The sequence below is a fragment of the Malaya genurostris genome, chromosome 2 (genome assembly GCF_030247185.1).
Source record: "Malaya genurostris strain Urasoe2022 chromosome 2, Malgen_1.1, whole genome shotgun sequence".
NCBI classification, from domain to species: domain Eukaryota; kingdom Metazoa; phylum Arthropoda; class Insecta; order Diptera; family Culicidae; genus Malaya; species Malaya genurostris.
In genome coordinates, this window is record NC_080571.1 from 23,649,766 (window position 1) to 23,671,736 (window position 21,971).

The window sequence follows — 21,971 nt, forward strand, 5'->3', positions numbered from 1 at the left end:
CCAGCTATACACTCAGAAGCGTCCAAATCAGGTCCGCGAGGTCTTTTGGCCGGACGACGATGCTCGATAGAAGGCCAGCGAAGATTTAATTGTGATGGTGTCGGTTTTGATAACGACTTGATTTCTTTTTGTAGACCATTGATAGCTTCCGTAAGTGACACAAGTGGCGAATTTTCGTCTGCCGATTTGGTGATAGATCGGAGATGCGAGTTCTCGAACAATTTGGCACATTCATCACACATGCAAAATAGATTTTTCTGATGCGATGTAAAGTACCCCAACAGAGCGCGAGAAACACCCGAGCATGCCAAATGGAACATGCATCCACAGTAGCCGCGACAAGTAACGGAATCAATGCCAGTGATAATCTGACTGCATTGTCCACAGGTTTTCTCCATACTCGTAATATATGCAATAGAACGCCTTCAGTTAGGCTTTATACAAAGCACAGTGTGAAACGATATTGTTTGTAATCAAAACAACAACACGACGGCGGCAAACAGAATAACCGTAGGCACAACACAACTGAACTTGATTTACTATGCGATCAGCAGTCAAATGTTAAGAATAACACTCCACACAAGCTCGGGCAGCAAATAGTCACTAACTGATAAAAACTTTAGTTAAGAACTAACGTGTAAACTGTTTAAAAACGCAAATAATACGGACTGCAAACACACAACAAGCTCTGTTTGAACAGTGTTGCCAAAAAAAAGTGACAAGCGTACATTTTAAGAATTCTAGAAGGATTTTGTTCTCTCGCCAAAACCCAACTCTGAAAGAATATCGTATATGTTGTTAGCAGTGGCACAACTGGTCGAATAGGCTCTGTGAGAACTGAGAACATTCAAGAGACGCTTCAGTTGCTTATGCTTATTGCAGATGAAAACAAATTGCTGTCTCAGTTGCAACGTCGAAACGATCATACTATATAAGCAGTGCACAAGCCGTAAATTTTGTCACGAGAAGCCACTGGTTGTTAGAAGGAATCGGATTTGCGGGAGGAGTGTTGTTCTTTAGTTCATTCATTTTTAATTTTTAACTTTATATTTCTATTCCAGGCTAAAAAAAGTATTTTAATACACTAGAGATGGTCAGTCCGCGAACGGTCCAAAAGAACTAGTTCTCCTCGAAGATTGAGGGAACTGTAGTTCTTTATTGAAGAATGATAGCTCTATATTCTTCTCAATGGAAATTAAAGTAATCGAGTTTTTTGAGTATGTATACAAATAAGTTGCGTCTTCCGGAACGTTTGCTAGTTTGAAGAACGATTGTTGAACACATGCAAAACGCACTCACTATCATTGAATCTGTTTACTACAAAATATAATTTGTTGCTCGCATATTATTTTCGAAGAAACATACAAAGTTTCAGACTAATCCCTTTCATCACCATTGGCCAGATATGTTTCTTGTTTTAATCCTATTGTTACATCGAAGTTACTGGCGAAATAAAAGACAAAAATAAAATGGAATACATTGGGCAGGATGGTACTGTTAGTTCAGAAGATGAACGTTGGGACAAACTGTGGATGAGAATTTAAATCGTAGTTCCAAGGAGATACCCGAAAAATACTTATTTCTCAACTCTCGATGTTTTTTTGGACATGGGATTTCAACTTAAAGCTTGAATGAGAGAAATATTTAAAAAAAAACCTGAACATTGGGCCTGTTAAAAAACCGGGAATTTTTAGTCTCGCGCACCGGGAAAACCGGGAAAAAACCGGGAAATTGAAATCGCTAATTCACTTGCCACCCTGAATTTGCTAATAAAACCATTTTCATTTTTGTTTTCTTTGTGTTGTCCTTCAGTAATGAAGGTGATAGATAAATAAAAACATTTTTTTTTTATTTTAATAACAAAATTAGTTGTCAATGAGAATTTCGTGTTGGATTGAAATATTGCTGGTTTGTGTCCAGGATATTCGCCAACTAAACCCATTCTCTAAAAATAAAAGTTTTTTCAGCAAAGTAAATTCTCAATTTTAACTAATTTCGTAGTTATTTTGGAAAGTTTGTTGTTAAAATCAACTAATTAAAAAACAGTAATACGAATTAGGCGCAGTGCTAATTTCGGTCGTTCCGTGCCGGTTCTGTGTTATTAATGACTGCTGGTAACAGTGGCAATACTATCTGAATTATCTGAAACTTAATACAATTTAAATGGGTTTCCCGGAAAAAATCGTGAAGAATAAATTTTTTGATAAACTTTTAATACAACTAATTTTTACCAATTTCATCATGTTTTGGCGCCCCATGGATGTAGGCGCCCGAGGCGGTCGCCTCACTCACCTCACCTTGATTACGGCACTGTTGAGTGGTAAAATGAAAACTTATAACTTGCGAAGCAATTTATCAGAGGAAATTTTGAATTCGCAACCCTCTCCAATCGGTGAAAATTGACCTTCTTACCCGGTAGAAAAGAACTTGGTATATGTTCTGTTTATGCACGACCGTTATGGTTCAAATTTTAGTCTCACTCGGCATTTCACGCGCAAACACTAATTGAAGCTTTCCTCCACCAATCTAATTTCCCATTTATGTTGCTGCTAATCTGCCATTTATGTTGCTAATCCAATATTTGTTAGAAAGACACAAACCTAGTTTTTGCTCCATTTCCCGTTATTTTACATTTGAAACTCAAGTTAATTACTGAAAAACTTAATGGAACGGCATAGAGTTTTAAACTTTTTTGCTTGGTAGGCATTACAAAGTTTTGGCATTAAAAATGCCTTACTCTTCGCTATACGGGGCCGGGTGTCAATTAAAAGTTTCAAAAATAGCCGCGTAACCTTTTTGTGTCATAATTTTAAACGTTAATAGCTCAGTCATTTGTTGATGGATTGATATAATTTAACAACCAATCGATTCGGAAACTTTTAACTTAAACATGTATAGCAACGTCGTTTCAGTATTTCAATAGCATACTATTGAAAAAACGGTTAAAATTGACCTATGTTTTCATCTACCAATCCCAGCTGTGGAAATTGACGTCATTTTCTTGTTCGGCATAGGAGGCTTTGCGTCATGCATAAAGAACACCGCATTGTTATGCGTAGTATGAAGAGAAATCTATAAATATATGCTGCAAATCATTTCTTGATTTCAGTTGATGCTTGACTGTGAATGAAACAAGTAGCTCGTCCAGTGAGGTGATGACTAGATTGTATATGCAATCGTTCGTTGGATTGTCGCTTTTGCTAACTCTTCACTGTACGAGGCTGGGTGTCAACTTAAAAAAATGCAAAACCGTAACCTTTTTTCTGTCATAATTTTGAACGCTTATAACTCAGTCATTTGTTGATGAATTTATATAATTTAACTACCAATCGATTCGAAAATATTTAACTTTAACTTATATGATAACGACATTAATTTATTTTAATTGCATACCATTGAAAAATTGGATTGATATGACCTATGTTTTCACGAGCCAATGACAGTCTCAGTGAATGATGTCAAACTCTCGTCCGATTTGCTCAGTATGAACTATAGCACAAAAGGGAATCTATAAATATATGCATGAATACATTTCTGCTTTAGTTTACCCATGGCTTATCTTGATTCTCCGGTAACTAGCAGGCCAACTTAGAATTACCGGCGATAGATTTTTCGAACCTAATTTGAAGCGCTTGTATCTCTGTGATTTATTGATAAATTTTCCTCATTTAAATTGATTCGAAAAAGTTTAAAAATGTTTTAATTTGTCAACGGGTAGTTTGCATACTGAAATCTCCATTTACATACGAACAACACGGTGGCGCGCAAATAAATTCAGTATAAAGTTGTGTTACGATGATAATCATAGATAATTATTTTGCATTAAATGTGGCTAAACACAAAGACCTATCTCTCAGCATAATCCCTCAGACCCTATTATTAAACCAAACAATAATCGTGTAACCTAATTGAATAGTTAGAAATTGATTTATTCGTATAAAGCATAACATTTTGTTCGAATCTTGCTTCCAAGAATCTTATAGAAGAGATCCAGACTAAGTGTAGCAAAAATAATGCAATGCAAATCGTTATGCAGTATCGATTTGAACAAGTTGTTGTCCCACCAGGAATAAAACGCTTCAAAAGCTTCGGAACTTAGTACAAATGAGTTGCACAGACTCACATATACAGAATTATCAGATGCAATAAAGTACAGTATTAGAGATAAACTCAAGACAAGCTTTAAATAATTTAAATCCTTACTAAACTGGCGGTAGTTTCAGTTAAATTATCATTTACATCAAAACAACAAGTATCTTATCACTACATGCGTTGTAACAATGACAATGTTCGTTCATTTATTAATAAAATCAAGTTACAATATGAACAAAATTAAGGATTTTGGTTGCATATGCATTGGTTCCTTAATATGCAAAAGTGAAAATCAATCAAAGTAACAAAATATGTTCTGCGGACTGTGTCACATATTTTCTTCCTTGTATTGCTGCCATTCTATGTTCAGACACTTTCCGAAGATTATCGATGCTTTTTAACGAAGGATCAGTAAAATTACACTATTACAGAGTTTATTGGTTGACGGTTATTCAAATTTTTCACATCCACATTTTTCGATCAAAATATTTAAAGTCATCTCTAATCGCTGTTTATAAACTGATTAAGTTTGTACGTTCTCTGCCTTGAAAATTATTATGATATAAAATCGTTTCATTTGTCCAGATTTATAATTAGTACTTGTTCGTATCCAAAATTGATCTTTTAAGTACCTTTGAAATCATCATAATTGACTTTCATTTAAAGGACATTTTCCAAAAATTTTCAAATGTAAAAATTTATTGAAGGCATCAAAATAGAGTAGAATCAATTGTTCTGAAAGAATCAAATTGTAAGTAAGAGTAAGTTTGTAATTTGTGACTTTTTGTGCATCCATCATCATCTTTATTTTTGTATATATTATGGGTACCTAAGAATTATTTCATTTTTAATGTAATCGTGATCGGTCGTGTCTTGCATACAACCCTCTAATGTTTTTTTTTTTAATGGGCATTCAACCCAAACAGTTTAAAAATGACTGATTAAACAATAGAGCTGAAACGATAACAAATAAATTCAGAATCCGTCGTATTAATTAACACATTAAAAATTAAACTTATTCTGTATAACATACATTTGAACTTATCACATTATTCATTAACTAATCTGAAAACAACTTTTTCCAGCCCCTTCTGTTATTATCTTCAAAGTGTCAACAATCGAATCTCTACGGATGTATCGTGTGCTAGTGGATCTCAACCAGCGCAACTATCACCATCACCATCAGCAGCAGCAGCATCAGCAACGGCAGTCACAATCTCACTCGCATAGACCCAATGCCCTATCTAAAATTAGTATCAGTTGATTGAAGGCACATCTTTGCTTTGTTCAGTGCACTCAGCATCCGAATCACTTCGCTCACGTCTCATTCCCAAGGGTGTAGTAGTGGTGGTGGTGGCATGTGATTTATTGTCATGTCTGATAGAGCCGACAATGAGGTACGCAAATCGATGATTGTAAACATTTGTAGGAATTAGAATTGACGTTTGATTTACTTCCAGAGCCCGATGGACCAACGTGATGACAAACGGTGGTACCACAAGATCACGGTCGAACCTTCAATGTTCCTGTACATGATGGCGTTTATGCTAACTTCCGTCGTCGAACAAGTGTTCTTCCTCTACAAGGCCTGTACCGTGAACCATGGCTATTCGCACGACATCTGCATCAACATCGAGAGTCATCAGGATATCAAAAAGGAGGTTCAAATTACGACGTCCACTTTCCACATGTGGAACAACGTGGCCATGTATTTCGTTCCGATTGTACTGGCACTGTTTTTGGGGGCCTGGTCCGATCGACGGGGCCGCAAGCTTCCGCTGATTCTGGGTCTCACGGGAAAGTTGATCTATTCCGTGATGATCGTGGTGAACACTCGAATGGACAACTGGCCGGTCGAATACATCATCTATACGGCCACCATTCCCAGTGTACTGACGGGAGCGGATATAGCGATTTTCGCTTCCTGTTTCGCGTACATATCCGATGTAACGTCCGTGGCAGATCGCACCATTCGGATCTTGATTCTGGATGGCACCTACTTGAGCACGATGCCGATCGGAGTCGCGATTGGACGGCTTATCTACAACCGCACCGCAAAATCATTCACCATCATGTTTGCGATCAACGCATCGCTTCTGCTTCTGTCGATCTTATATTCGGCCATTCGTCTCAAATCCCGAACTACGGAGCGGCAAGTGTCGATTCGGGAGCTACCTTGGTACCGAATGCCAGCGGACTTTTTCGATCGCGCACACGTCGTTCGATCGATGGAAACCTTTTTCAAACAACGCACCCTAAATCGACGCACTTTCCTGTACGTTCTGATGATCGCCATGTCCTTCTACACATTCCAGCGTGACGAGAAACCAAAAATGTACCTTTACACGCAGCTCAAGTTCGACTGGGACGCGGATCAGTACAGTAACTTCAAGACGTACCAATCGGCGGCCTACGTGGTGATGATGTTTCTTGGTGTGCCCTTACTTACCAAGGTTCTCGAGATGCGAGATACGGTGAATTTATGCCCTGTTGAAAATTACGACAGATTAGATCATTAGAACGTTTTTACTATTTCAGATCATCATCATGATCGGAGCGATGGCACATGCCGCTGCCCGGTTTGTTTACATTTTTGCCGATGTCAGCTGGTTGCTGTACGTGGGCGCAACCGTGTCCAGCCTGGGACCGATAGTGGCTCCGGTGTTGCGGTCGATGATCTCCAAGATGGTGGACGCCTCGGAACGAGGAATCATTTTCTCATTTTTGTCCGTCTTTGATAACGCTGTGCCGTTGGTTAGTGGAGTTTTGTACACCCAAGTGTACAACGCATCGATCAACAGTTATCCACAGGCATTCTTCTGGCTGACGATGGCAACGCAGCTGGTGGTGTTTGTACTGACGCTGTGAGAAATCAGTTTCTAAATTATTCGGGAATTTTTCATGATTGATATTTTTCCAGTGGAGTCCACGTATCACTTCGAGGGTTAACATTCGAAGCAGCCACCAGAAAAGGACTGATTGAAAGCGAAGATCAGCCAGCAAGTAACGGAGCTCAGCCGGCCGATAAAGATCCCGAACAGCGGAATCAACAGTCATAATCGAATAATCCCCAAATCCAAACGCCACTTCCAAATAGCTCAACACCGATTTCAAAGACAAAAGACTTAGCATTACCAATTGAAAGCAATTTTAGATAGCTGTTAGATGATTAGATGATGAAACGAATTTTATTAAGGAAAAATAAAATCGATTTTGAAATGTTACATTCGATAAACGCTGCCCTGATCGGCAAAGCAAACCCGCAGGCATTCCTCGGCGACGTGGGTCGATTTGTGCGGCGGAACAGCAATCCCGTGGAACAGAGAAATTCCTTTGCACAGCAAGTCGATGGCGTCCGTCGTACGTTCTTCCTGTGGGTGTGAATTGGAGAAAAAAAAATTAGTTTAGCCATAGGTTGGTAAAAAATTCTACATTTTTGGATATCGTGTGAAATTCAGATAGTAGCAATAACAGTATTCGTTTTGATATTCCATAAGTTTTTAAATGAACGACTGAAAGAAAAAAAAATAGATTAAATATTCTTGTGTGAAATAACAACAACTCCAGCCCACGATGAGTGTATTCTGCGTTCGACGAAATTGCAGTTTGAATTGGCTTTGGACCCCTTAAAAGTATCAACAAAGCCACATAAAGATCACATGACCAACTGATGAGTATGCGCTCAGTACGCCAAGTAGCGTGACAAAACTCAATCTCAACGAACGAAGAATTCATGCTGCAGCTGGAGTCAGCGCTTCAAACGAGTAGCAGTTTGTCGTGGCGACTTTTGGATTTTTTTAAGAATTGGCTGGGTCCACTGGAAAAATGATAGTACCATGTATAAAAAAGTGTGTCCATGTATAAAACAGTGGGTGGGTAGTGTCAGAGACATAACCGGACGACGTGAATACGAATAAAGCTGAAGTACTTTTTCCACACTTACGGATATCAAAAATCGTGTTAGTTGATCGATTGTGTCGATTGCAGTATTTTACTTTCCAGAAGCGTAACTTATTGATGACAAACATATGAGACATTCTTTTACAAATTGAACCAATTTCGATTTCAACAATATTTTACTAATTTTTAAATCTCATCAATTTTTTGTAGGATTTCCGATAATTTTTTTTCGATTAATTCTTATTGTTGGATCATAGCAACCAACGATCATATAACAGCTGACATGAATCTTATTTTATTCATTCTTTGATTGACTTCCAATAAAGCAACAGCTAGAAGTATTCGATCCGAAGTTTCATTCCGGCGAGTTTCCGGATACAACAATTGGCGACGAGGATTAAGAACCTGAAGCAATGGCGGACCTCGAAGAAGCAATTCTCAAGATGGCGGCTCTCCTGCAGAAGTTAGCACAACCCACTCCAACGCCTAACAACGCGGAGCAAACACTTGAGGCCAACATCAGCGAATTTTCTTTCGATCCAGAAAATGGAGTTACTTTCGAAAAATGGTACAGCCGATACGCGGACCTTTTCGATTCGGACGCTAAGAACCTGGAAGATGCCGCAAAAGTTCATTTGCTGCTGAGGAATACACCATCACATACACGGTATACCAACTACATTCTGCCAAAGCTTCCCAAAGATATCAACTTTACTGACACCATCGAAATCATCAAGAAGATTTTCGGATCGCAAGCGTCTGTCTTCAACAAGCGCTACCAGTGTCTGCAGTCGAAGTCGAAGACATTATCAGTTACGGCGGAAAGGTAAACCGTGCAAATCGGAAGGTAAAACACCTCGCAAACCTTGTAGGCAATGCGGCCAAATGCACTTCGTTCGAGATTGTCCTTTCTCGAACCATGAACGCAAACAGTGCAATCGCAGTGGTCACAAGGAAGGATACTGAAGAGAAGAAGTTACCGAGCAGACCAAGAAAATCTGGTAAAGCCAAATCCCGAAGAATCTTTATTGAGAACCACATCGCTCAACACTCAAGCAAGCGAAAGTACGTGACTACCATAATTAACGGCGTGGAAATCACGCTGCAGTTAGACACAGCAAGCGAACCTGGAACTCACTAGGTAAACCTTCTATCAAGAAACCAACGATTCAAGCCATGAACGCATCGGGGAAGCCGCTTCATTTGTTTGGTGAGTTTCATTGCGACGTCACCATCAACGGTAACACAAAAAAAGTACGGGTGTGTAATGTCAGAGATATAACTGGATGTCGTGAATACGAATAAAACTGACACGATTTCTTTATACTTTCGAATTTGAATTGATAGCTGATCGATTGTGTGAAACTTGTGAAACTTTCCCCCTTTTCACTACTCGAGTTTTTTGAAATTGTTGTTGTTGAATTCTTTACGATATTTAGCACAGTTCGGAACATTTATCTCGAACGATTTTCGCACAGCGTGCACGGAGCAAATCAAGTTATTTTGGATTTTCACTAAACTGGTGATTTTTACCATCGATTTGCAAAGAACTAATCTTAATATTTCTTTGGATAACATTTAGAGCCATTAGAACGGCTGATTTTATATAATGTTGTCCACTTTTCGTTTTTCGTTTCCTTTCTCTCCAATGCAAACGACCAGAGACTCTGTTGTATGATGCAATCGCTCTTGTTTGAGGAAACTAGCTTTGCGTACAAGCCGCAACACATCCGCTCGCAGTGCCAAATGATGCGGAACTGGTTTAATGCCTCTTCTTGCCTTGACGACCGGAAGGCAAATGAGAACTACGACCTGAGCGTTTGAGGTTTTTAACCACGCAGAAGGTGCGCTCTCCGATGCCGCTGTTTGAATGCGTCTTCTCCCCCCGCTGTCTGCTTCCATCCAACGCACAAGAAGAAATGATCGATTTTCGATCACGGTTTCTCTTTTATAACGTTCAGTTGAAGATATGTGCTGACTATCTCAAAATCGTCGTCCTTGCGCGAAAAACCCAAGCGAAAATAAAGAGTTTTCCGCGATGTTTTCAAATTTTGAGAAAACTTAATTTTTGATTTGTTTGTGATTATCTCACACTGTTCAAAATATTATCCTAAATTCCTGATCATATTTTTGATGAAATAGTGAAAGAATTATGTTGCTGCCATTGATACAAGTCGAGATATTCACGATTAAGTTCTGCCCATTCTTCCATATGACTAATTTTGACATGGCGCCCCATAGTAAAGTAAGTTGTATTCACGACAGAAGGAAGATGTTTCGTCACAACGTCTGTCAATCTCAATATCCTTGGTATCGATTGGATCGAGCTTTTCAAGTTGTGGTCAGCTCCCATCGATTCGGTCTGCAATCAAGTAAAAACAGAATCGGTAGAGCAGCAAATTTGTAAATTTAAAACGCAGCACGCAGAAGTGTTCAACGATGCCTTGGGGCATTGCAGGAAAATAAAGGTGAAGCTCTTTCTGAAGCCAAATTCCAAACCGATTTTCTGTCCCAAGCGACCGGTTCCCTTTAATAGCTTTTCATTTGTGGACGCCGAACTAACACGGTTGGAAACATCGTGTATAATACAGCCAGTCGACTTTTCCGAATGGGCTGCTCCTATTGTGGCGGTACACAAGCCAAACGGACGGGTTCGCATTTGTGCGGACTACTCGACGGGACTTAACGAAGTATTGGAGGCAAACCACTATCCGCTTTCAACTCCTGACGAAATTTTTGCTCAACTCAATGGCAGCACAGTGTTCAGCAGCATTGATCTGTCCGATGCGTATCTACAAGTCGAAGTTGATGATAGTTCCAAGAAGCTACTCACCATCAACACGCATCGTGGTCTGTATCAATTTAATCGCCTTGCTCCAGGAGTAAAGTCCGCTCCAGGAGCTTTCCAGCGTTTGGTGGATGGAATGATTTCAGATGTACCTGGTGTTCGCTCTTTCATCAACGATGTTATCGTATTCTCAAAGGACATGAAGTCGCATCTAGCATCACTCAACTTACTGTTCCAGCGACTGAAGGAATATAGTTTCCACGTCAAAGCTGAGAAGTGCCATCTCTTTCAAACGCAACTTGCCTATTTGGGTAGATAAAGAAGGCATTCGTCCTAATCTCGAAAAGTTGAAGAGCATTGCTGAACTTCCTGCCCCGACAAACGTTCCCGAATTACGGTCGTACCTACACGGAGAACCCGCAGATCACAAAATTACAATATTGCAATTGTTGTTTCACGCCCTGGTTATTTCAACTAATATGTTGTTGATTTAACTAACATATCTGTTGATCTTGACATAACCATTCAGGTAACCGAAATTGCTGTATTCAAATGCTGTCACTTGGCGGAGAACGAAGACAGCAAAAGGCAGTACAACAAAACCTCTTCATTTCACCAGAAGCGTTTCATATTGAAAATTTTCAATGGTAAATGAACGTCATTTTTGTTAGTTACGTAGTGGTCGTTTTATGTAAGTGAAAGTATGCAGAAGAATATAACAGTTAATTGTGAAACAAGTTTTCCATGTGTTAAATAGATATTCCTACAGTATAAATGTTTTAATTTCATCTGAGAGTAATGTATTCTACGACAGTTCATGTCAATGTTATTAAAATCGCTTAACGCTTAAAAATTTGCTGCTAAAGTGAAGTGGTACTATTTGTATTTTCTTGAAAGTGTATCTGTAGCATTAAGTTTACCAGCGAGCCATTCTGCAAGTGAAGGAAAAATTTCCTAATTCCCTGTGACCATTTTTCTGGTGAGTTCCACGGAACCACCCGCGATCCCATTTCAACCAGAATATTAGTTGATTTTCTGAATTCGATTGGTTAAAATTTGGTACAACTAATCGATTGTTGTTTTAACTAAACTGTCATTTTTGTTTTTCGATTAGCAGAAACGATGGTTGAAACAACTAATTTAACTGTTTGAAAAAAAAAAAATGCTGTCAATTAGTGAGGACACATACCTTTCAATTTCAACAAATATTTTAGTTTAAAGAACTGGTGTTGTTATTGAAACAAAATTCTGTTAGTTGAAAAATAAATCGGTTTTATTTGTTTTAGACATGAGTATTGAAAGTGAAAAAATGAGTATTGAAAGATGATGCCTTCAAACGGTTGAACTAAAGTTATGCACTGATAATTCTACTCAGTTTATATGAGCTTAGGTGCATTCAATCGCAGCGCCTCTGTGTGTTTGAAACCCTTCGCTCTTGTTACTTTTATGAATTAAATTCATGTCAAAAATCGTTTTATTGCTAATGCATGAACATCATCATCGGTATCAAACAGTTGGAAGTAAAACAGTCTGCTGGAAGTAAATCAATGATCGAATTTGAAGCATAAAATTTTTGCGCATACCTGAAAGATTACGAGATGATCATTCATTAACATTTTCTAATTTGTCACTAGATCTTTTTCATCTTAAACAAGGTTAACTTTAACACAACACCGCTGTTAGATAAACACTTGTTATCATAAATTTTTCAAATCGAATGAACACAATTTCACCAAACGCTTTAACCATCGATGTTGTTTTCATTGACATTTTGAAGCGACGCGATCAGATTTCAACTAGAAAAGTTGTTGATTTTGCATTGCGATTATTGTTTTGCTTTCAACTGTCTCCGGTATTTGACAGCATTCAAAACAACATATTTTTCAACTACTTGAATATATGCAAATCAAAAACCATTTTGGTTGAATCAAAAAGAAATTAGTTAAATCAACTATCGCAAAAATCAAAAACTGCGATATCGCAATTTTATGATCGAAGGGTTCTCCGTGTCTCTTTTGAGAATTGTAATCTTTTGGTTCATTTCCATGTCCTGTGTGAGTTTTGTGATAAAGATATAAGCAGTTAAATAGGTAAAATTTAGTTGTTCAAGCAGTGAACAATTAGCTGCCCCCAGAAGAGGCTAACAGTAAAAAATATGTATTGCAATTCGCGTTTTAAGTTCAAATAACTGAATAATTGGTTGAAACAACTGAGACGTTTTTTTGCGTTCATGCATACAAGTAACTTTGCTGGGATTCTGTCTTTGCTAAATTGCACGAGTGACATCTCATTGAAACGATTCATTGTTCGCTCAGGGTGTTTGGCATTGCTCAACTGAAATGTTTCATTACTTGTTTGTGGTGCGTGTTTTCGTTGCTAAGCTGACAGCACGATAAATCAAAAATGACAGATTAGTTAAAACAACAGTCGATTAGTTGTACCAAATTTTAACCAATCAAAATCAGAAAACAAATTATATTTTAGTTGTTTTGCGATCGCTGGCTTTTCCGTGTAGGAGCGGTCAACTTCTATGCAAGATTCGTTCGCAACATGCACGAGTTACGTCATAAAATGGACACGCTGCTGAAGAAGGAAACAAAGTGGCAATGGACTCCAGAGTGCCAACGCGCTTTTAATGAATTCAAGACAGCACTTCAGTCAAATTTGCTGCTAACTCGCAGCACTCACTCTAGAGGAAGACTTATCAAGTATGCTTTTCGACGCTACAGAAAAGGTTCCGGTTTCATTTGCAGCATTGCAGAAAGCAACATCAACAAATGTCGCACTTCAAACTGTTATCAAACACATTCGTGACGGATGGCCTTCCTGCTCCAAGAATCTTTCCACTGCAGCTCAACCATATTACAACAGACGAGAATCGCTCAGCCTAGTGGACGGTTGTGTAATGTTTGGCGACAGAGTCATAGTTCCTGAGATGTTCCGACGAAGGATTCTGCAACGGTTCCATCGAGGTCATTCCGGAATGGTACGCATGAAGGCAATAGCTAGAAGCTTTGTTTTTTGCCCCGGTATCGACAATGACATTGAAGACTACGTCAAACACTGCACGCCATGTTTATTAGCAGCCAAGACTCCTACAAAGACGACATTAGAGTCGTGGCCGATTCCTGCCAAACCCTGGTCCAGAATACATATCGATTACGCAGGTCCCGTAGGATGGCCTGAAATACATCCAACAAAATCGACGACAACAACAACCACCATCAAACTACTGATTCAAACTTTTGCAACATTCGGCAATCCAGAAGTAATAGTGTCCGACAATGGAACTCAATTTTCCAGCCATTTCATTTTTGTATCGCTCCGTACCATCCGCAATCCAACGGTTTAGCCGAAAGATTCGTGAATACTTTGAAGAGAAGCCTTCGAAAAATGCGCACGGGAGGAGAAGCACTCGAAGAAGCACAGTACACCCTCTCGAATGTTTACCGCTCTACTCCTACCAGTGACTTGAACGGCAAAGCGCCCGCTGAATTGATGTTCGGCAGACCAATACGTACCGTAGCGTCATTGCTCAAACCGACTGAACGTTCCACTGATTCCACATTCAGAAACAGGAAGAATCAGAACAACTCATTCAACAAAAAGCACGGCGCAGTAAAAAGGGCATTTCAGCACAGAGATACCGTCTACGTAAAGGTACATCGAGCGAATTCATGGCAGTGGCAACCAGCAACCGTGATCGAGAAAATCGGAACCGTGAACTACAATGTCTTCCTGGAGGATCAACATCGCCTGATATGGTCACATGCAAACCAACTCAACGCTCGAGTTCCTGAACCCAGTACAGTAGGTAACCCAACACCGCTTTCAGTATTTTTCGATGGTTTCGGATTGACGGCTCCAAAAGCTCTCAATGTTCCTGTTGACAACCCAGACCCACAGGTGTTCGAAGAACCCGTGTTGGACGAGTCCAATGAAGCTAACCTGACAAATGATTCTTCAGAAGATGAAGTTGTGGGGAATAAAGAATGCGAACCTATACAATCAACAATCATGGACAACGAAACCTACGTGAAACTCGATTACAAATCCTTGCCGGGACCACAATATTCTACGGTGCGAGAAGGGCAAGTGTTCGCAAACAGTTCGAGACATTGATTGAAGTCGAAAAATTTGGTAAGAAAGCTATGGTCTGGCAAGCAATGTGTAGCTGCGGTAAGATTTCGAAACCCTTCATCACCACTGCTTCAATGAACAGTGCAATATACAACAAGGAATGTTCACAAAAACGACTTCTACCCATGATTCGAAGCCACAAAGATCCTGATGTCTTCTGACCAGATCTTGCTTCTTGCCACTACTCGAAATCAACGGTAGAATGGCATACTACCAAAAATGTCACTTTCGTCCCAAAAGACATGAATCCACCAAATTGCCCACAACTTCGACCAATTGAGGAATTTTGGGCATTAACGAAGGCACATCTTAGGAAACATGTCTCGGCAGCCGAAACCATTCAACAGTTCGAAAAAGATTGGAAAAAAGTGTCAAAACTTGTCGCCAAGAAGTCTGTACGGAATTTAATGAGGAACGTTCGCAAGAAGGTGCTCCAGCTAGTCTACAATGGCTAAGTAGCAAATGTTGAGAATAATATTCTGTTGTTGTAGTCTAATATTATCAGTATATCAAAGTGCGTCCATACTTTCTGGGACAGTCTTTAACAAGATCGGCCGAAAAGAAGATTTTACTAACCGCTTCTATTTACATGGTCACTCTAGAAATTATTTGTTTTCCACCGATTTATTAATTTTTGTTGGTTTGATGTGAAGCCGCCATAGCTAAGTTCAGTTTTTGCAATGGCTGAGCGAAAACATATATGTATTGGAGAAGCCAAATGAATGAAAAACTAACAGAAAAGATGATTTATTGGAAAAAGATACGCTCAGAGACAGGACTTATTTATTTTGTTCGCTCTTCGGTAACAGCTATAGTAAGAAGGTGAATGGATAAATCATATCGGGGCTACTGTAAGTCTACCCGCATCCCTTGGCAAGACCTTGAACTGATGGTGGCTATACTTCATATCATATCACATATTGTACGACTTTTTGTATGAATCTGAGTTTGTAGAAAACAGTTTAGCCATCTCCGAGAAAATTGATTGAAATTATTTGTCACACACGCATTTGCTGATCTCGACGAACTGAGTCGTATGGTATATGGAAGTCATGTTCTTCCAGGTTTTATTGCTGTAAATAGTTTAAATCAATATAATTATGGAATTACTTTTAACTCGAAAATGTTGATATCATCTTGTTTACATATGCCGTATTCGAAAGATTATGTTGCCAAAAACGAACCGAGGCAAATTGTCATGAAGCAGGATGCTGTACACAGTCTTTTTGGTGCTTAGAAACAATTGTATGTAACAGTATAAAAAATCGTGTTTTATGTTGCTCCCAAGCATTTCTTTGCCAGACAGCGCTCAAAACTTTTACTGCTGGAATAGGGGAAAAAGTCGCTTATACAAAAATGTCGATATCTCCGTTGAAAATAGACGGTTTTTAACACTCTGTGGCTTGTTGGATAGGTATTACCGTGTGGAATCCCAGTATAGAAACATATTCTGTTTTCAAGGTCAAATGTGACAGATACTGTCAAAAAACTAAATATTTTGACATAAAACTTCGTATAACTCAAAAAGTAAACATCCGATCTCAAAACTATTCAATAGCGTTCTGGGTGAAGGGGAGATGTTTCATTTGCGACTCGTTTAATCAAAATCGATCCAGCCATCTCTGAGATCTCGCCCTCTTAGTGGACAACACACATACAGACACACACACGGACATTTGTTCAGTTGACCGCTACAGGTAGAAGAAAAGTTCTGATATCCAGTTAAAGAATTGTGTGTAATGAAATCAGATGAATAATGAATTGATCATTGTGAACGCGAGTTTAAAAAATCAGAATAATTTTGAATGAATCAATGAAAAGATTGTGCTGTAGAAGCGCAGGGGTCAAACTAAGAGATCTTGCTTGCATTTTACTTTCGAATGTTTTAGATTACACTAAGTACACATAATACGTGGCAATTAGATCAATGTTCAAGATGATTACCATAATGGATTGAGACTGCCATTTTCTATTTCATATTCTGTGAAGAATGTTAAAATTGGTAAGATAAACATCAAATTTAAAATTTAAGCGTCGTCTCTCCAAGCAACCAAAAGTTCCACAGTACCTGAAAAGTATCGAGTTTATTAAAGCTTTAATGTACGCGTGGTACTTTTTAGCAACTAGAACGTACAGAAAATGTTCCCAGAAAACTTTCTCGCTGCTTTAAAGCTGTACAAGAAACTTCTGCAAAGTTTGTTCTGTTGCGTCGGGCGAACATTCAAGTTTAAGTAATTCCTTCAAAACGGACTGTTGGGAATGTTTTGTATGCTACTTAAGCCAAATCCTTTTTTACGAATTTTTGGTTACTTGGGCTAAAAACAAATTGCAAATATATCTTACTCTACCGAATGAACAGCGCTAGAAGAGAAGCTCTGCAACATTGTGTTAAGTTTATCAATGCAACATTATGGTTAGAGAGCTTTTTTTTATCGAAGAGTAAGAGTCATATCTGGAACGGAAAACGTGGCACCTTATATCCATTTCGTCGAAGCCGTTAGAGAAGGATCTCTGTTCAGTCCATTGACTCAAAGGATGAGATGACAACCTGTGCATTTGCTCAATTTTAATATAAGTATTTCACATTTTCACATTAATGTTTCGTGATACTCCTTTTTTGAGTTAAAGCGTGTGTGTCGCATTCCGTTGATTGTAGGTTAAGTAATCAGAAAAACAATAGAGACATACGTGAAGCACTTAGTCGTTTGACAATTCTGCTGTCCGAAAACATAAATTCGAACAAAAAAATTTTGGGCGAGACGAAGTTCGACGGGTCAGCTAGTTTTTTATATATATAAACAAAAGGTGAAAAGGAAGCAAACACGTGTATCTGATGTTATTTGATTCACCAGTAGGAACAACGACAGCTTTGCATTTGACAGAAATGTTTTCTGTTAGTTTCATTCCAAAGGAACCAATTCTAACATTAAGCTAAAGAATATAGACAACCTTACGAATGAGATGTCGTCTCTCTCTCTTTACATTCTAATGATATGAACTCATGCTCGGTTTAGTTTAATCTGCAGAATCTACTACCCCCATAATCATCAGTCCCAGCAATGACTTACCTCAATCAGTTTCGCCCCAAGGGCGTAGATATTTTCGCACTGCTCAAGTATTCCGATGGACGCCTGAAGTTCCACATTCTTCTTGCACTTCCAGCATTTGGCTGTCATGGTTTTCTTGGGCGGATAGTTGATTACACCGGTGCAACCCGGCTGAGGACAGCGAAGCTTGGGTTTGCCCGATAATTTCTCCATCACCGGCCAATCCTCGGAGCACGCTTTGCAGTCGCACTTGAACCAGTATCGCGACCGAAGATTCCGTTGTCTCAAAGCCATCGGTTGACGCAAAAAGTGCATTCCGTAGTTTTCCGGAACTTCCGACCCTTTGGCGATCGCTCGGCTGGTATGCAGTACCATGGTCGTTCCGAAAAACGATCGTGACACTCCGGGATAGCAGTCGTGATTTAGCAAGGCACCGGTTTTGTAAACGGCCACCCCGATGTACTGTACTTTGGCCGTGTCGATGCGATGATCGCCGGTGATCTTAGTTTCATAGACCTCGTGGGCATTGAACTGAAGCGCTTGAAGTAAAAATAACAGCACCCCACCCACCTGGGTTTCGATGGGCGTTGGTTCGGCAGCTTCTGTTTTGCGTCGACCGAAAAATTCTGCTTTCTGCAAACAGCGAAGCAGAAAGGCAGCCATCAGCGCCCGTTGGAAGTAATCCTCCTGATCGCGGAACTCACAATGCGCACACAAGGCTTGCCGTATTTCGGTTCCAAATTCGATGGCTTTCTCCGGTGTTCCGGCTTGAGCTATTAGGCGCAGTGCCACATGGCACAGAATCGACATTCCGGAACCGATCATAAGATCCAGATAGTGACATTCGAAGCGGTGATATCCCGAGCAGGCACGATCGCGACACTCCGGCGAGCAGAACGCTACTCCACAGCATTCCGGGCATGGCATTGGTGCTATCAATCTGAAATGATGCTCTTAGTGTTTACTAAAACAAGCTCAGTTTTTAAATCAAAAACATTTACCTAGCAAAGCACTGATTGCAGTGAGTTCCGAAAAACTTCTGATAGAGACAAGCACCGTAAGCCGGCTCTACCAGGATTGTCTCACCCGGTTTCAAATCTTCGGCGGCCACGATGTATTGACCTTTCTCCTCGCTCTCACGACTTCCTCGGAGAGCAATTTTTGCGGAAGCACAGCTCAAAGAATCATTTGTTCCACCTGCCAGTTGTGGAAGTTTCACTTCCGTATTTTGTGGTTTGAGTTCCTCCGCTTTAAGAACTTTCAAATCTTCGATATCTTCGCGAAGACGTCCCAAAGCATAATTGTTTAAACCGGATAGCTGGTGGAACAATTTAACCGATATTTCCGCTCGTTTCGGCTCACCAATCACTGAAAATAGTTTGTATTAAGTTTTGCATTTGAACACCATGCCAATCGTCACCTTACAGGCGTAACATTTGGCCATCCGTCCGTAGTACTCTCCGCTTTCCTTCACCGGAAAACCTGCTTTGGCAGCCATCTGCAGATCCACCAGCGCTCGCCGACCATCCAATGCTCGAATCAGCACCTCTGACCGCGTCCACAGCGCACAAGCCAACGACATTCCCTGATCGATCTGTTGATCGACACCCTGCGGAGGAGCTTTCATGACGGCTTGACTGGCCATGAGCAGTGCTTGCTGCACTTTGCCTTCGTTGAGTAACTTTCGGGCCTGTTCCCGCCGTTGCCAGCTGAATTTGGCATCCTTCCCACGAAACACCGGTTTCACGTGTTCCAACGTTCCGAGAACCTCGAAGCAAACCACCGGATCCTCGAAGAGCAGCTGCAATTTTGCACAATCGTCCCCGGGTTGCACTTTGCCGAACACATCCCGCAACCAGAACTCGTTTTTACCGGTGAAATTCTCCGCTACCGTCTGGTAGAAGCTACTGAAAAAGCCTTCCTGCTGGGATTGGAGGGTTTTGGAGCTGCACAGCGATGTAAACAGAGGATCGTTATCAATGGTGGCCATTTTTCTGTGGTAGATCGGTGCAAACTAGAACGACTGTGGAAATTACAACTCCGACCGAGAGCTATTATTAGAAGAGAGTGGTGAACAGGCGGTATGTTTTCGTTCAGTTTCCTACGGAGCTAAGTGGTAAATATGCTACCGGTGTTTCTTTCTACTATGTGGTGTACTAGAACTGCATGGTTTCGAATCATGCGCAGTTTGGTTCAGCGCCAGTGGATCTGCGCATCAGATGGACATCGAATTATTATTTTGTTCGATCGAAAAAACGTCGATGTAAACATTTTCACATGATTAAAACTTAGAACAACATGAAATTCAATATTTTTAGCAACAAATAAATATTGTTTCATGAGAAATAATCATGAACGCAGTTTGTTCGATCAATTTCTTTCAGGAGTTTATTGTGCAAAATTTTTGAACAATTTCTGGAACAGTTTTGGTACGGTTTTCACAACCAGTTTCGATTCTCGAGTTTATTGTAATTTTTCGAGCAGTTTTCAAGCAGTTGTTCGAATAGTTTTTAGCCAGTTTTTTTGGGTACTTTTTCTGTTCGGAAGCAACAGCTCAAATCATTGCTCTAGAAGCTCCTCGAAAAAGTTCTCGAAAAATTGTTCGGAAACTGCTCAAAAAATGATTGAAGAAACACTTTGAAAAACTGTTCCAATCTCTTTACAAAAAACTGCTTGAAAAACAACGTGGAAGGCAGCTTGAAAAACTGTTCAATTAACTGTACGTAAAACTGCTCGACAAACTGCTCTAAAAATGCTTAAAAAAAAAACAGTTTAAATACATGCTCAAACTACTGAAAAAACTGCTCAAATCAAAATACTATCCGAGAAAACTGCTAAAAACTATTCGCAAGCAATTACCGGAAAATTTACTCGAGAAAAAACACAAAAAAAACGATCGAAAAACCTACCTAAGTTCCCCCGGTGAATGACCGATAGGTTAAAACTGGACTAAAATAAAAAACTAACTAACTAACTAACCTACCCAAGGAAACTACTTAATAAATTACTTCCAAAACAACGGCACTCGAATATTGCCTGAACACTGCTCGATATAAATTCCGAATTTACAAACTGTTCTTTGCGAAGCCATTGAAGTAGTTTTCGAGAAGTTTTGCGAGTCGTGCAGTGTTTCGAGTTACTTTTTGAATAATTTCGAATAGTTTACTTGTGCAGTTCCTTGAGTAGTTTTTCGAGCATTTATTTGCAGTATTTTTGAATAGTTTTTCAAGAAGTTTTTCGACATTTTTTTCTTTTGAGCAGATTCGATTATTTCTTAAAGCAATTTTTCGAAGAAAACTTAGAGAAGTTATTCATGTAGTTTTTTTTAGCAGTTTTTCAAGCTTTTATTTCTAGTATTATTTTCGAGAAGTTTTTAGGCAATTTATCGAGCCATTATTTGAGTTGTCTTTCGAAAAGTTTTCTTAAGTAATTTTTCGAGGAGTTTCCCGAGCAGTTTTGCAGGCATATTTTCGAGTAGTTTTTTTGAACAGGTTTTCGACTTGTTTTAGACCAGTTGTTTCAGAATACTTTGTTGAAAAATTTCATCAAAGAGTTTTCCGGCGTTTTTGTGCAAGGGATTTTTGATCAGTTTTTTAAGTAATTATTTGAGTAGTTTTTAAGCAGTTTCTCGTGCCGTGTTTTTAGAGTGGTTTTCCGGGTAGTCTTAGAGGAGTTTTTTGAGTCTTTTTAAAACATTTCGAGTAGTTTTTTTAGAAGTTTTTTCGTTTTTTGGACAGTTTTTTGAGTTTGTTTTCGAATAGGTTTTCAAGAAGTTTTAAGATTTTTATTGCAGTAGTTTTTCAATTTTTTAATAGAGCAGTTTTTCGGCGCAGTTATTCATGTAGTATTTTCGATCATTTTTTTCAAGTTGTACTGCTAGCAGTTTTTATGTAGTTTGTCTAGTAGTTTATCGAGTAATTATTAGAGTTGTTTTCTGCAATTTTCCGAGCAGTTTTTTGAATTGCTTTGCTGAGCAGGGTTTTACCACAGATTTTCGAGCAATT

The 21,971-nt window shown here is 39.4% G+C and overlaps 2 protein-coding genes across 2 annotated transcripts in view; one reads left to right on the forward strand and one right to left on the reverse strand.

The window, feature by feature from the left end:
• LOC131428351 (proton-coupled folate transporter) overlaps positions 1-7,316 on the forward strand; it is a 25,771-nt gene extending 18,455 nt beyond the window's left edge. Inside the window, exons 2-5 of the mRNA XM_058592253.1 lie at positions 5,178-5,489; positions 5,553-6,566; positions 6,631-6,956; positions 7,013-7,316. Coding sequence (XP_058448236.1) covers positions 5,466-5,489; positions 5,553-6,566; positions 6,631-6,956; positions 7,013-7,151 — 1,503 coding nt within the window. The 5' untranslated portion in view covers positions 5,178-5,465 and the 3' untranslated portion in view covers positions 7,152-7,316. The remainder of the gene's footprint in view (positions 1-5,177; positions 5,490-5,552; positions 6,567-6,630; positions 6,957-7,012) is intronic.
• LOC131428350 (SET and MYND domain-containing protein 4) lies at positions 7,314-20,062 on the reverse strand. Its single transcript, XM_058592252.1, has 4 exons — positions 19,393-20,062; positions 18,969-19,335; positions 17,989-18,907; positions 7,314-7,463 (listed from the first exon to the last, which is right to left on the reverse strand). Exons 1-4 carry the CDS (start codon positions 19,955-19,957, stop codon positions 7,314-7,316), a joined length of 2,001 nt encoding a protein of 666 aa, XP_058448235.1. The 5' UTR covers positions 19,958-20,062.
• Between the last annotated feature and the right edge of the window lie 1,909 nt (positions 20,063-21,971).